This window comes from Scyliorhinus canicula, chromosome 18 (assembly GCF_902713615.1).
Source record: "Scyliorhinus canicula chromosome 18, sScyCan1.1, whole genome shotgun sequence".
NCBI lineage: Eukaryota > Metazoa > Chordata > Chondrichthyes > Carcharhiniformes > Scyliorhinidae > Scyliorhinus > Scyliorhinus canicula.
This window is the reverse complement of record NC_052163.1, coordinates 90,749,807-90,761,922: the sequence shown is the minus strand read 5'-3', so window position 1 is coordinate 90,761,922 and position 12,116 is coordinate 90,749,807. Positions and strand designations below refer to the sequence as shown.

At 50.7% G+C, this 12,116-nt stretch overlaps 1 protein-coding gene across 3 annotated transcripts in view; it reads right to left on the bottom strand.

The window, feature by feature from the left end:
- chaf1a (chromatin assembly factor 1, subunit A (p150)) overlaps nucleotides 1–12,116 on the bottom strand; it is a 64,493-nt gene that overhangs the window by 28,135 nt on the left and 24,242 nt on the right. For all 3 annotated transcript variants that reach the window (XM_038777227.1, XM_038777228.1, XM_038777229.1), the window contains exons 5-7: nucleotides 7,432–7,667; nucleotides 1,007–1,067; nucleotides 418–498 (exon numbers count right to left, since the gene is read on the bottom strand). In XM_038777227.1, coding sequence (XP_038633155.1) covers nucleotides 418–498; nucleotides 1,007–1,067; nucleotides 7,432–7,667 — 378 coding nt within the window. The remainder of the gene's footprint in view (nucleotides 1–417; nucleotides 499–1,006; nucleotides 1,068–7,431; nucleotides 7,668–12,116) is intronic.

Genomic DNA, 12,116 nt, shown 5'->3' with positions numbered 1-12,116 from the left:
ATCAATAGATTTGCCAAGTTCCTCCACTGAAAGTTCAATATTCAGCTCAAAGCTCACTTATTACAATACATTTAATCAGAAGCTGTTCCCAATTCCTATTATAAAGAGACAGCCTTTTGAGTGCAGTCAAAATACCTCAGCAAAACCTGGATGTATCAAAAGCGTTATATATCAAGTACCTGCTTACTCACGTCAGGATCAGAAAATAAAGACAGGAAAAAGACAAAAATATTCAAGCCTGTGGTCAGTCTTTTCCTCACCTGATTATGTATTTTAAATAACATAATGGCCACTGCAGCAAAAAAAAAGATATAAAGATATTGGTGGAAGTACCTTACAAAAGGACAGGATTTAGTTTGGTTTGTACTGCCTTGATTAAAGATGCAAGCATTTTCAAGTTATGAAAATAATCCTTACCTTAGGGGCTTGTGGAGCCTTTGGCTTTTGGAAGAACCTGGTTATTTCTGAAATCTCTTTCACTTTTTCTGCCTTCAAACGCTGTAATCACATTTAACATGGTATAGCTCAATAATGGCTATTCTACGAGAGTAACATTAGAACACGCAGTAAAAGCTACCACAAGAACCAATTTTACATCATTTGTAAATGGGGCACAAATTTCAATGATCAAGTAGTTCTGGAGCACATGTAAGCAGTTAATTATTGCAGCATTTGTAAAAGCAAGAAACAGGTGGTTATCGATGCGCGCCAAGATCATCCTGGGATAGTGTTGGCAGAGGTCCATTGGCACTGAATGTGGCTGAGGCAGGTCTGATGAATAGTTAAACCAACTGCAGTGTCAGTCATGATCGAGTGTTTACTCTTTGAACTTGAGGGAACAAAGATGGCGTCTGTACTGTACAAAACTGCCAGGGATGAGAGAGTGTAAAGTTTTGATGAGGGTTACACAAGGATGTAGATGAGGGAATAAATCAGAATTAAAATAGACATCTGTATCAGGGAAAACTAAAGACCAGAGATTACAAAACAGATCATTTGTCTTTACTTTTTCTTCTTCTTTCAACCTTTTCTCCTCTTCCTTCTTTTTCTTCTCTTCCAATTTGGCCCTATATAAAAAAAGAGCAATTACATGGTTAAAGCACCTTTTCATCCAGGTAAATAAATCAAAGGCCAAATACTATTCAGTTAACACTTTAAAAACATGAAATATATGCTGTACAAAATAAATAGTGGTTAGCAGAAGCAAAATACTAGAGATGCTGGAAATCTGAAAAGAAAACAGAAGATGCTGGAAATACTCAGCTGGTGTGGCAGCATCTGTGGAGAGAGAAACAGAGTTAACATGAGTCGAGTGTGACTCAACTGGTATTATAACTAGTGGTTAGTGTTAGCTCGGTTCAGCTGATAACACTCGCTTCAGAAGTCTGAAGTGGGGTCACTATGAACAAGCACGCAATTGAAGCCGACACTACACTCCTCTTAATATCCCCTGCACATGCTGTGTACTCACAATAACATTACAGTAAACCTCAAGTGCGTGAGAAATCGACATTCTAGTCAACCCAACTAAGAATTTACACAGGCTATACTAAATTGCACTGCCTCCAAAAATCATATCCAAGTATTTTCAGATTCTAAAGTTTTGGGACACTGTTCCAAACAAACAGGGATATTTTTAGAGCTTACAAACATACAACTGTGTTGTACGTTTTTATTTCACTGGAGTGAAACGTCGAAGTGGGAGACTATTGCGATATGGCATCTTAACCCGCAACAAAATAAAGTTTTACAAGCCCAAATTTTGGCAATAAGACTTCCGGTGGCGGCAATGTGGAGCTAAGTCGCACATTCGGCAGCTCCCGCGAAAAACGGACTTTGGTGCTCTTCTCAGGGCCCCCAACGGAACTTCGTCGACGAATCCCAACGTGAGAAGGGGACTGGAGTCGATCCCTACGGTCCTATGGTCTGGACCAGGAGTGGGGCAAGAAAAACGGTGGAAGCACCCCTGGAAAAGCAGGGGAAGAAAAACAAAATGGCGGCCAGCAGAGGCCCAGAGGAATGGAGCAGCAGGAAACTCTGCTGCGCTGCTTCCAGGAGCTTAAAGTGGAGTCGTTGAAGGTTACCACCAGAGAGCTGATGGAGACTCAGACAGCCCAGGGGGCCACGATCCGGGAGCTGCAGAAGCAGGCCTCCGAAATGGAGGATGAGGCCGTGGCTGTCGCGGGGAAGGTGGAGATGCACGAGGCGCTCCATAAAACGTGGCAGGAGCGGTTCGAGGAGCTGGACAACCGGTCGAGGCGGAACAATTTGCGGATCCTGGGCCTCACGGAGGGGTTGGACCTGGCGGCCTATGTGGTCATTATGTTGAATTTGCTGATGGGGGCCGAGTCCTTCCAGGGGCCCCTGGAGTTAGAGGGGGCCCACAGAATTCTGGCTAGGAGGCCCAAGCCGAACGAGCCGCCACAGGCGGTGTTGGTGCGGTTTCACCGGTTCGTGGATCGTGAGTGCGTGCTCCGGTGGGCTAAGAAGGTGCGGAGCAGCAAGTGGGAGAACACGGAGGTGCGGATCTTCCAGGACTGGAGTGCGGAGGTGGCGAAGTGGAGGGCCGGGTTCAACCGGACGAAGGCGGTGCTCCATAGACGGAGCATGAAGTTTGGCATGTTGCAGCCGGCGCGTCTGTGGGTCACCTACAAGGATCGGCACCATTATTTTGAGTCCCCGGAGGAGGCGTGGGCCTTTGTGCAGGCCGAGAAACTGGACTCAAACTGAGGGTCTAAGATGGGGGATGTTGTATAATAACATACTTGTGTTTGCTCTGTTTAATGCAAGATGTTAGTTGGCCTTAGGGTGGATGGGGTGATGTTGTTATGTCATTTTTGTATGGGTTTTTTGTATGGGTCTGGTGGACGGGTTCGGGCAGGGGGGGTAAACGGGGAGTTCGGGGAGCTGGTGGGGGGGACTGGCAATGGGAGTTGCCCTAGAGGAGGCGGGGCTGGGCAGGGCGAAAGCGTGGGCTTTTCTCAGGTTTCCCGTGCTGTGAGATGGTGGGGGCGGAGTCAGGGCTAAGAAGCGCGGGCCGTTGCTGGCTGTTTTCTTTTCCCGCTCAAGAGCCGGGGGGGGGGGGGGGGGGGGGAGAAGAGGACCTGCTGATGGGCACGAAGGAGGAGGGGTAGTCCCACGTGGGGAGAAGTCGGATGTAGGGCGGGAGTCGCTGGGGTCAGCAGAAGTTAGCTGGCTCACGGGAGTGCTGTGGAGGGAGGGGCGCGGCTAGGAGGGGTCCTAGCCTTTGGGGGGGGAGGGGGGTACCGGGTTGCTGCTGAAACGGTCAGGAAGGAGCTGGAGGATGCAGGGGGGAGTTGCTGCCGTGGGGAACTAGCAGAGCGGGGGACGCTGGCCAGTGGTGGGCAGGGGGTGGGTTATGGCTAATCGGCAGGGATGGGGGGCAGGGCACCCTCTGATCCGGCTGATAACCTGGAATGTGAGGGGGCTGAATGGGCCGGTCAAACGGGCCCAGGTGTTTGCGTACTTGAAGGGGCTGAAGGCGGAAGTGGCCATGCTCCAAGAGACACGGTACTGGATCCCCCACTGGATCGATCCAAGTCCCAGGCGGGTAGGAGGCCGGCAGCGGCTAAGGTGTTGAGGGGTTTTATGGACCAGATGGAGGGGGTGGATCCCTGGAGGTTTGCGAGGCCAAGGGCCAGGGAGTACTCGTTTTTCTCCCACGTGCATAAGGCCTACTCGAGGATGATTTTTTTGTCCTGAGCAGGGGGCTGGTTTCGAGGGTGGAGGATGTTGAATACTCTGCCATTGCCATTTCAGATCATGCCCTGCACTGGGTGGACCTCGGGCTGGGGGAGGAGAGGGACCAACGTCCACTCTGGCGCTTGGAGGTAGGGCTGCTGGCAGATGAGGAGGTGGCCAGGAGGGTTCGGGGTGTATTGAGAGGTACCTTGGGGCCAACGACAACGGGGAGGTCCGAGTGGGGATGGTCTGGGAAGCATTGAAGGCGTTGACTAGAGGGGAGTTGATTTCCATCCGAACCCATAGGAAGAGGGGGGAGCAGAGGGAGAGGGAGAGACTGATAGGGGAGATGGTGAGGGTGGATAGGAGATATGCGGAGGCTGGGGGAGAGGCGTAGCCTTCAGGCCAGGTTCGACCTATTGACTACCAGAAAGGCTGAAGCTCAGTGGAGGAAAGCACAGGGGCCGGTGTATGAATATGGGGAGCAGGCGAGCAGGATGCTGGCACACCAGCTCCGAAAGCGGGACGTGGCCAGGGAGATTGGGAGAGTGACGGATAGAGCTGGGAAGGTGGTGCGGAGGGGGGTAGATGTTAATGGGGTCTTCAGGGACTTCTATGGGGAACTGTACCGGTCTGAACCCCCGGTGGAGGGGGGTGGAATGATGGGGCGCTTCTTGGACAAGCTGCGATTTCCAAGGGTGGAGGAGGGGCAGGTGGAAGGGCTGGGGGCGCCGATCGAGCTGGCAAAAAGGTATGCGGACCTGTTGGTCCGGACTTTTAATGATGCGGGGGGGGGGGGGCTTTGCCCCCAACTATGTCACGGGCACGGATTTCCTTGATCCTGAAGCGGGACATGGGCCCTCTGCAGTGTGGGTCATATAGGCCTATCTCGCTGCTAAATGTAGACGCCAAGCTGCTGGCAAAGATCCTAGCCACAAGAATAGAGGATTGTGTGCCAGGGGTCATTCATGAGGACCAGGCGGGGGGTGAAGGGAAGGCAGTTGAATACAAACGTACGAAGGCTCCTCAACGTTATGATGATGCCGGCTGTGGAAGGGGAGGCAGAGATAGTGGTGGCATTAGATGTGGAGGCCTTTGATAGGGTTGAGTGGGAGTATCTGTGGGAGGTGTTGGAGAGGTTTGGGTTTGGGGAGGGGTTTGTCCGTTGGGTGAGGTTGCTCTATGAGGCCCCGATGGCGGGTGTAGCCACGAATAGGAGGTCGGAGTACTTTCGGCTTTACCGGGGGACGAGACAGGGGTGTCCCCTGTCCCCCTTGCTCTTTGCGTTGGCAATTGAGCCCCTGGCCATGGTGTTGAGGGAGTTGGGAAATTGGAGGGGCCTGGTGCGGGGTGGGGAGGAGCATCGAGTGTCGTTTTATGCTGTATGTGGCGGACCCGGTAGGGGGGATGCCGGAGGTGATGATGATTCTTAGTGAATTCGGGGGCTTCTCTGGGTATAAGCTGAAACTGGGCAAGAGCGAGTTGTTCGTGGTGCACACGGGGGATCAGGAGGGGGGGATTGGTAGGCTCCCACTGAAGCAGGCAGGGAAGAGCTTCAGGTACCTAGGAGTCCAGGTGGCTGGGAGGCCCTGCACAAGCTCAATCTCACAAGGTTGGTGGAGCAGATGGAGGAGGAGTTCAAAAGATGGGACGTGTTACAACTGTCACTGACGGGGAGGGTGCAGTCCGTTAAGATGACGGTGCTCCCGAGGTTTTTGTTCCTGTTGCAGTGCCTCCCCATGCTTATCCCGAAGGCCTTTTTTAGGAGGGTCAACAGGAGTATTACGGGATTTGTGTGGGCGCATGGGACTCCGAGGGTGAGAAGAGTGTTCCTGGAATGGGGCAGGGATAAGGGGGGGGGGGGGGGGGGGCTGGCTTTGCCCAACCTCTGTGGGTACTATTGGGCTGCCAACGCAGCGATGGTGCGTAAGTGGGTAATGGACGGGGAAGGGGCAGCATGGAAGAGGATGGAGGTGGTGTCCTGTGGGCATGAGCCTGGAGGCGCTGGTAACAGCGTCGTTGCCTCCAACGAGGTATACCACGAGCCCGGTGGTGGCGGCTACCCTCAAAATCTGGGGGCAATGGAGATGACATAGGGGGGAGGTGGGGGACTCGATGGAGGCCCCGATACGGGGGAACCATCAGTTTGTCCCAGGGAGCATTGATGGCGGATTTCTGGGCTGGCACAGGGTAGGGGTTAGGAGGTTGAGGGACCAGTTTGTGGAGGGGAGGTTCGTGAGCTTGGGGGAGTTAGAGGGGAAGTTTGGGCTCCCCCCGGGGAACATGTTTAGGTACATGCAGGTGAGGGCGTTTGCCAGACGGCAGGTGGAGGGGTTCCCCTTGCTGCCCCCACATGGGATGCGGGACAGGGTGCTCTCGGGGGTGTGGGTTGGAGGAGGGAGGATTTCGGACACATACCGGGTAATGCAGGAGGTAGACGAGGCCTCTGTGGAGGAACTGAAGGGGAAATGGGAAGAGGAGCTGGGTGATGAGATTGAGGAGGGGACGTGGGCGGATGCCCTGGAGAGTGTGAATTCCTCCTCTTCCTGTGCGAGGCTTAGCCTCATACAGTTCAAGGTGCTGCACAGGGCCCACATGACTGGGACGAGTAGGTTTTTCGGGGGCGAAGAGAGGTGCGCTAGGTGCTCGGGAAGCCCAGCAACCACGGCCATATGTTTTGGGCGTGCCCAGCGCTGGGAGAGTTTTGGAAGGGGTTAGCAAGGACGGTGTCGAGGGTGGTGAGATCCAGGGTCAAGCCAGGCTGGGGACTCGCAATTTTTGGGGTTGCAGTGGAGCCGGGAGTGCAGGAGGCGAAAGAGGCCGGTGTTCTGGCCTTTGCGTCCCTAGTAGCCCGCGGAGGGTCTTGCTCCAATGGAAGGATGCGAGGCCACCAAGCATGGAGGCTGGATCAATGATATGGCGGGGTTCATTAAATTGGAGAAGGTAAAATTTGCACTGAGGGGATCAGTACAAGGGTTCTTTAGGCGGTGGCAGCCTTTCCTGGACTTCCTGGCGGAATGGTATGGAAATAGGCCTGCAGCAGCAACAACCCGGGGTGTGGGGGGGGGGGGGGGGGGGGGGTTGGTTCGGTGGGAGGGAGAACTGTGTACATGGGATGTGGCGGGTGTTATCTCTTTCCCTTTTGTTGTTTGGTTGTTTTTTTTGTTTTTTCTTTTGCTTGTGGGTGTTGTTCTTGGGTTTTTACCGCGGTTGTTCTGTTAATATTGTTGCGATGCTTATATTTTGTAAAAATCTTAAAATAAAAATTATTTATATAAAAAAAACAAATTATGGCAATACTTTGCAAATGAAACATGTCAAAACGGACAATTTTCTATTAGAACATAGAACATAGAACAGTACAGCACAGAACAGGCCCTTTGGCCCTCGATGTTGTGCCGAGCAATGATCACCCCACTTAAACCCACGTATCAATCCTATACCCGTAACCCAACAACCCCCCCCTTAACCTTACTTTTTAGGACACTACGGGCAATTTAGCATGGCCAATCCACCTAACCCGCACATCTTTGGACTGTGGGAGGAAACCGGAGCACCCGGAGGAAACCCACGCACACACGGGGAGGATGTGTTGACTCCGCACAGACAGTGACCCAGCCGGGAATCGAACCTGGGACCCTGGAGCTGTGAAGCATTTATGCTAACCACCATGCTACCGTGCGGCCAAATTCTCTCAAGCAAGTAGATATATTATTGGGAGCTACTCACTCCAATGCATCTTGTTTCTCCTTCCGTTTTTCCTCCTTTAATCTCAGCCTCTCTGCTTTCTCTTTTTCTTCTTTCTCCTTTTTCTCTTTTCTTTCCTTGTCTTTTTGTTCTTTTTCCTCGTCTTTTTTTTTCTTAGCTTCTTCCTTTGCACGTTCTTTGGCAATTCTGGCCTCTTCTCTTGCACGTTCCCGCTCTTCCTTTTCTACTTGTAGTTTTTGTCTCTTCTCTTCACGCTCCTATAACAACGAAACCATAAAACATGAACAAGTGAAAAACATATGTTAAAAGCTAGTGATGTTGGAAGTTCCAACTAGGAGGTTAATCCTTTCCTATCCTATGACCAAAAACCACAAAGAGGTTACCTGTAAGAGTCTGATCGACCATGAACCACAGTTTAATCTCTGCACATAGGAACATATCCTAGAAACATACTACTCCAGTTCTTCTGAAAAATAACACGGTGTCTACGCTCCACTAAATCCATCATTGCAATCCATTCCCTCAGATGCTCGACTAGCTTCCCTTTCAATGCACCTATACTACTCACTTAAACCACTCTTTGTGGTAACAAATTCTACATTTTCACCACTCTTTGTGGTAACAAATTCTACATTTTCACCACTCTTTGTGGTAACAAATTCTACATTTTCACCACTCTTTGGTTTAAGAAGATTCTTATGAATTCCCTATTCGTGACTTTAACATTAGTGGCCTTTTAATGCTCTTCTGCACACATGGAAACATTTTCCCTACATCCCATAACAAAACCTTTCATAATCTTAAATATCTCTACGAGAATTACTACTGGGCGGCTAACATAGCCATGATAAGGAAATGGATGGTGGGTACGGGTCGGTTTGGGAGCGGGTGGAGGCTGCTTCGTGCAGGGGCACCAGCTTGGCAGCCCTGGTCATGGCTCCCCTGCCGTTCCCGCCGGCCAGGTACTCCACCAGCCCTGTAGTGGTGGCGGCTTTGCGGATTTGGGGCCAATGGAGGAAGCATGCGGGGGCAATTGGAGCATCGGTCTGGTCCCAAATATGTGACAACCACCGATTTATCCCGGGGAAGATGGATGGCGGGTTTTGAGCGTGGCGGAGGTGGGAAGAATGGGCGACTTGTTCCTGGAAGGGAGCTTCGCGAACATGAGGGCGCTGGAGGAGAAGTTCGGGCTGGCGAGGGGGAATGACTTTCGGTACTTGCAGGTGTGGGATTTCGTACGTAGACAGGTCCCGTCCTTTCCACGCCTTCCACCAAGGGGGATCCAGGACAGGGTAATTTCCAGGGGTGAGGTAGGAGAGGGCAGAGTCTCACACATTTATAAGGAGCTTACGGGAGCGGAGGACACAGGGACCGAGGAACTGAAACTTAAGTGGGGGGAGGAGCTTGGTAGGGAGGAGTATGGGCAGATGCTCTGAGGAGGGTAAATGGTACCGCAACATGTGCCAGGCTCGGTTTGATTCAGTTCAAGGTGGTTCACCGGGCCCACATGGCAGTGGCCCGGATAAGCAAATTCTTTGGGCTGGAGGACAAGTGTGCTAGATGTGGGGGAGGACCAGCTAACCACGTCCACATGTTCTGGGCGTGTCCAAAACTCAGGGGATACAGGCGGGGATTTGCGTACGTCATATCCCTGGTACTGAAAACAAGGGTGGTGATGAGTGCAGAGGTGGCGATTTTTGGGGTGTCGGAAGACCCGGGAGCACAGGAGGGGATAGAGGCTGACGTTGTGGCCTTTGATTCCCTGATAGCCCAATGACAAATACTGTTGGCCTGGAGGGACTCAAAGCCCCCAAAGGCAGAAGTATGGCTGTCGGACATGGCAAGCTTTCTCGGCTTGGAAAAAATCAAGTTCGTCTTATGAGGATCACTATCGGGGTTCGCCCGGAGGTGGCAACCATTCATCGACTTCTTCGTAGGGAACTAATAGTCAGCAGGAGGCGGGTGTAGAATAGTGTGCAGCCCCAAGTTGTGGTCCACATAGGTACCAACGACATAGGTAGGAAGAGAGATGGGGATTTGAGACAGAAATTCAGGGAGCTAGGGTGGAAGCTGAGAGCTAGAACAAACAGAGTTGTTATCTGGGTTGTTACCCGTGCCACGTGCTAGTGAAGTGAGAAATAAGGAGAGAGAGGAGTTGAACACGTGGCTACAGGGATGGTGCAGGAGGGAGGGTTTTGGTTTCCTGGATAATTGGGGCTCATTCTGGGGTAGGTGGGACCTCTACAAACAGGATGGTCTGCACCTGAACCAGAGGGGTACCAATATCCTGGGGGGGAGATTTGCTAGTGCTCTTCGGGGGGGTTTAAACTAATTCAGCAGGGGGATGGGAACCTAAATTGTAGTCCCAGTGTACAGGATGTTGCGAGTAGTGAGGTCAGGGATAGGGTTAAATGTTCGAAAGAGGGCACCGGCAAGCAGGACGCTGGTTTGAAGTGTGTCTACTCCGGAATAAGGTGGGTGAGCTTGCAGTATGGGTTGGTACCTGGGATCTCAATGTTGTGGCGATTTCGGAGACATGGGTAGAGCAGGGACAGGAATGGTTGTTGCAGGTTCCAGGATTTAGATGTTTCTGTAAGAAGATGGTAAAAGAGGGAGGGGGTGTGGCATTGTTAATCAAGGAACGTATTACGGCGGTAGAAAGGACGCTTGAGGACTCGTCTACGGAGGTAGTATGGGCCGAGGTTAGGAACAGTAGAGGAGAGGTCACCCTGTTGGGAGTTGTCTATAGACCTCCGAATAGTTCCAGAGATGTAGAGGAAAGGATTGCAAAGATGATTCTCGACAGAAGCGAGAGTAACAGGGTAGTTGTTATGGGGGACTTTAACTTTCCAAATATTGACTGGAAATACTATAGTTCGAGTACTATAGATGGGTCAGTTTTTGTGCAGTGTGTGCAGGAGGGTTTTCTGACACAGTATGTAGACAGGCCAACAAGGGGCGAGGCCACATTGGATTTGGTACTGGGTAATGAACCCGGCCAGGTGTTAGATTTAGATGTAGGTGAGCACTTTGGTGATAGTGATCACAACTCGGTTATGTTTACTTTAGCAATGGGCAGGGATAGGTATATACCGCAAGGCAAGAATTATAGCTGGGGGAAAGGCAATTATGATGCTATTCGGCAAGATTTAGGATGTATAGGATGGGGAAGGAAACTGCAGGGGATGGGTACAATCGAAATGTGGAGCTTTTTCAAGGAACAGCTACTGCGTGTCCTTGATAAGTATGTACCTGTCAGGCAGGGAGGAAGTTGTCGAGCAAGGGAACCGTGGTTTACTAAGGAAGTTGAAGCACTTGTCAAGAGGAAGAAGAAGGCTTATGTTATTTTGAGACATGAAGGTTCAGTTAGGGCACTTGAGAGTTACAAGTTAGCCAGGAAGGACCTAAAGGGAGAGTTAAGAAGAGCAAGGAGAGGACACGAAAAGTCGTTGGCGGATAGGATCAAGGAAAACCCTAAGGCTTTCTATAGGTATATCAGGAACAAAAGAATGACTAGAGTAAGATTAGGGCCAATCAAGGATAGTAGTGGAAAGTTGTGTGTGGAATCAGAGGAGATAGGGGAAGCGTTAAATGGATATTTTTCGTCAGTGTTTACACTGGAGAAAGACAATGTTATCGAGGAGAACACTCAGGTTCAGTCGACCAGGCTAGATGGAATTGAGGTTCAAAAGGAGGAGGTGTTAGCAATTTTGGAAAATGTCAAAATAGATAAGTCCCCTGGGCCAGATGCGATTTATCCTAGGATTCTCTGGGAAGCCAGGGAGGAGATTGCAGAGCCTTTGTCCTTGATCTTTATGTCGTCTTTGTCGACAGGAATAGTGCCGGAAGACTGGAGGATAGCAAATGTTGTCCCCTTGTTCAAGAAGGGGAGTAGAGACAACCCTGGTAATTATAGACCTGTGAGCCTTACTTCGGTTGTGGGTAAAATGTTGGAAAAGGTTATAAGAGATCGGGTTTATAATCATCTTGAAAAGAACAAGTTGATTAGCGATAGTCAACACGGTTTTGTGAAGGGTAGGTCATGCCTCACAAACCTTATTGAGTTTTTTGAGAAGGTGACCAAACAGGTGGATCAGGGTAAAGCTGTTGATGTGGTGTATATGGATTTCAGTAAGGCGTTTGATAAGGTTCCCCACGGTAGGCTATTGCAGAAAATAAGGAAGTATGGAATTGAAGGTGATTTAGCGGTTTGGATCAGTAATTGGCTAGCTGAAAGAAGACAGAGGGTGGTGGTTCATGGCAAATGTTCATCCTGGAGTTCAGTTACTAGTGGTGTACCGCAAGGAACTGTTTTGGGGCCACTGCTGTTTGTCATTTTTATAAATGACCTGGAAGAGGGTGTAGAAGGATGGGTTAGTAAATTTGCAGATGACACGAAGGTCGGTGGAGTTGTGGATAGTGCTGAAGGATGTTATAGGATACAGAGGGACATAGATAAGCTGCAGAGCTGGGCTGAGAGGTGGCAGATGGAGTTTAATGCGGAAAAGTGTGAGGTGGTTCACTTTGGAAGGAGTAACAGGAATGCAGAGTACTGGGCTAATGGCAAGATTCTTGGTAGTGTAAATGAACAGAGAGATCTCGGCATCCAGGTACATTAATCCCTGAAAGTTGCCACCCAGGTTAATAGGGCTGTTAAGAAGGCATATGGTGTGATTGAGTTTCGGAACCACAAGGTCATGCTGCAG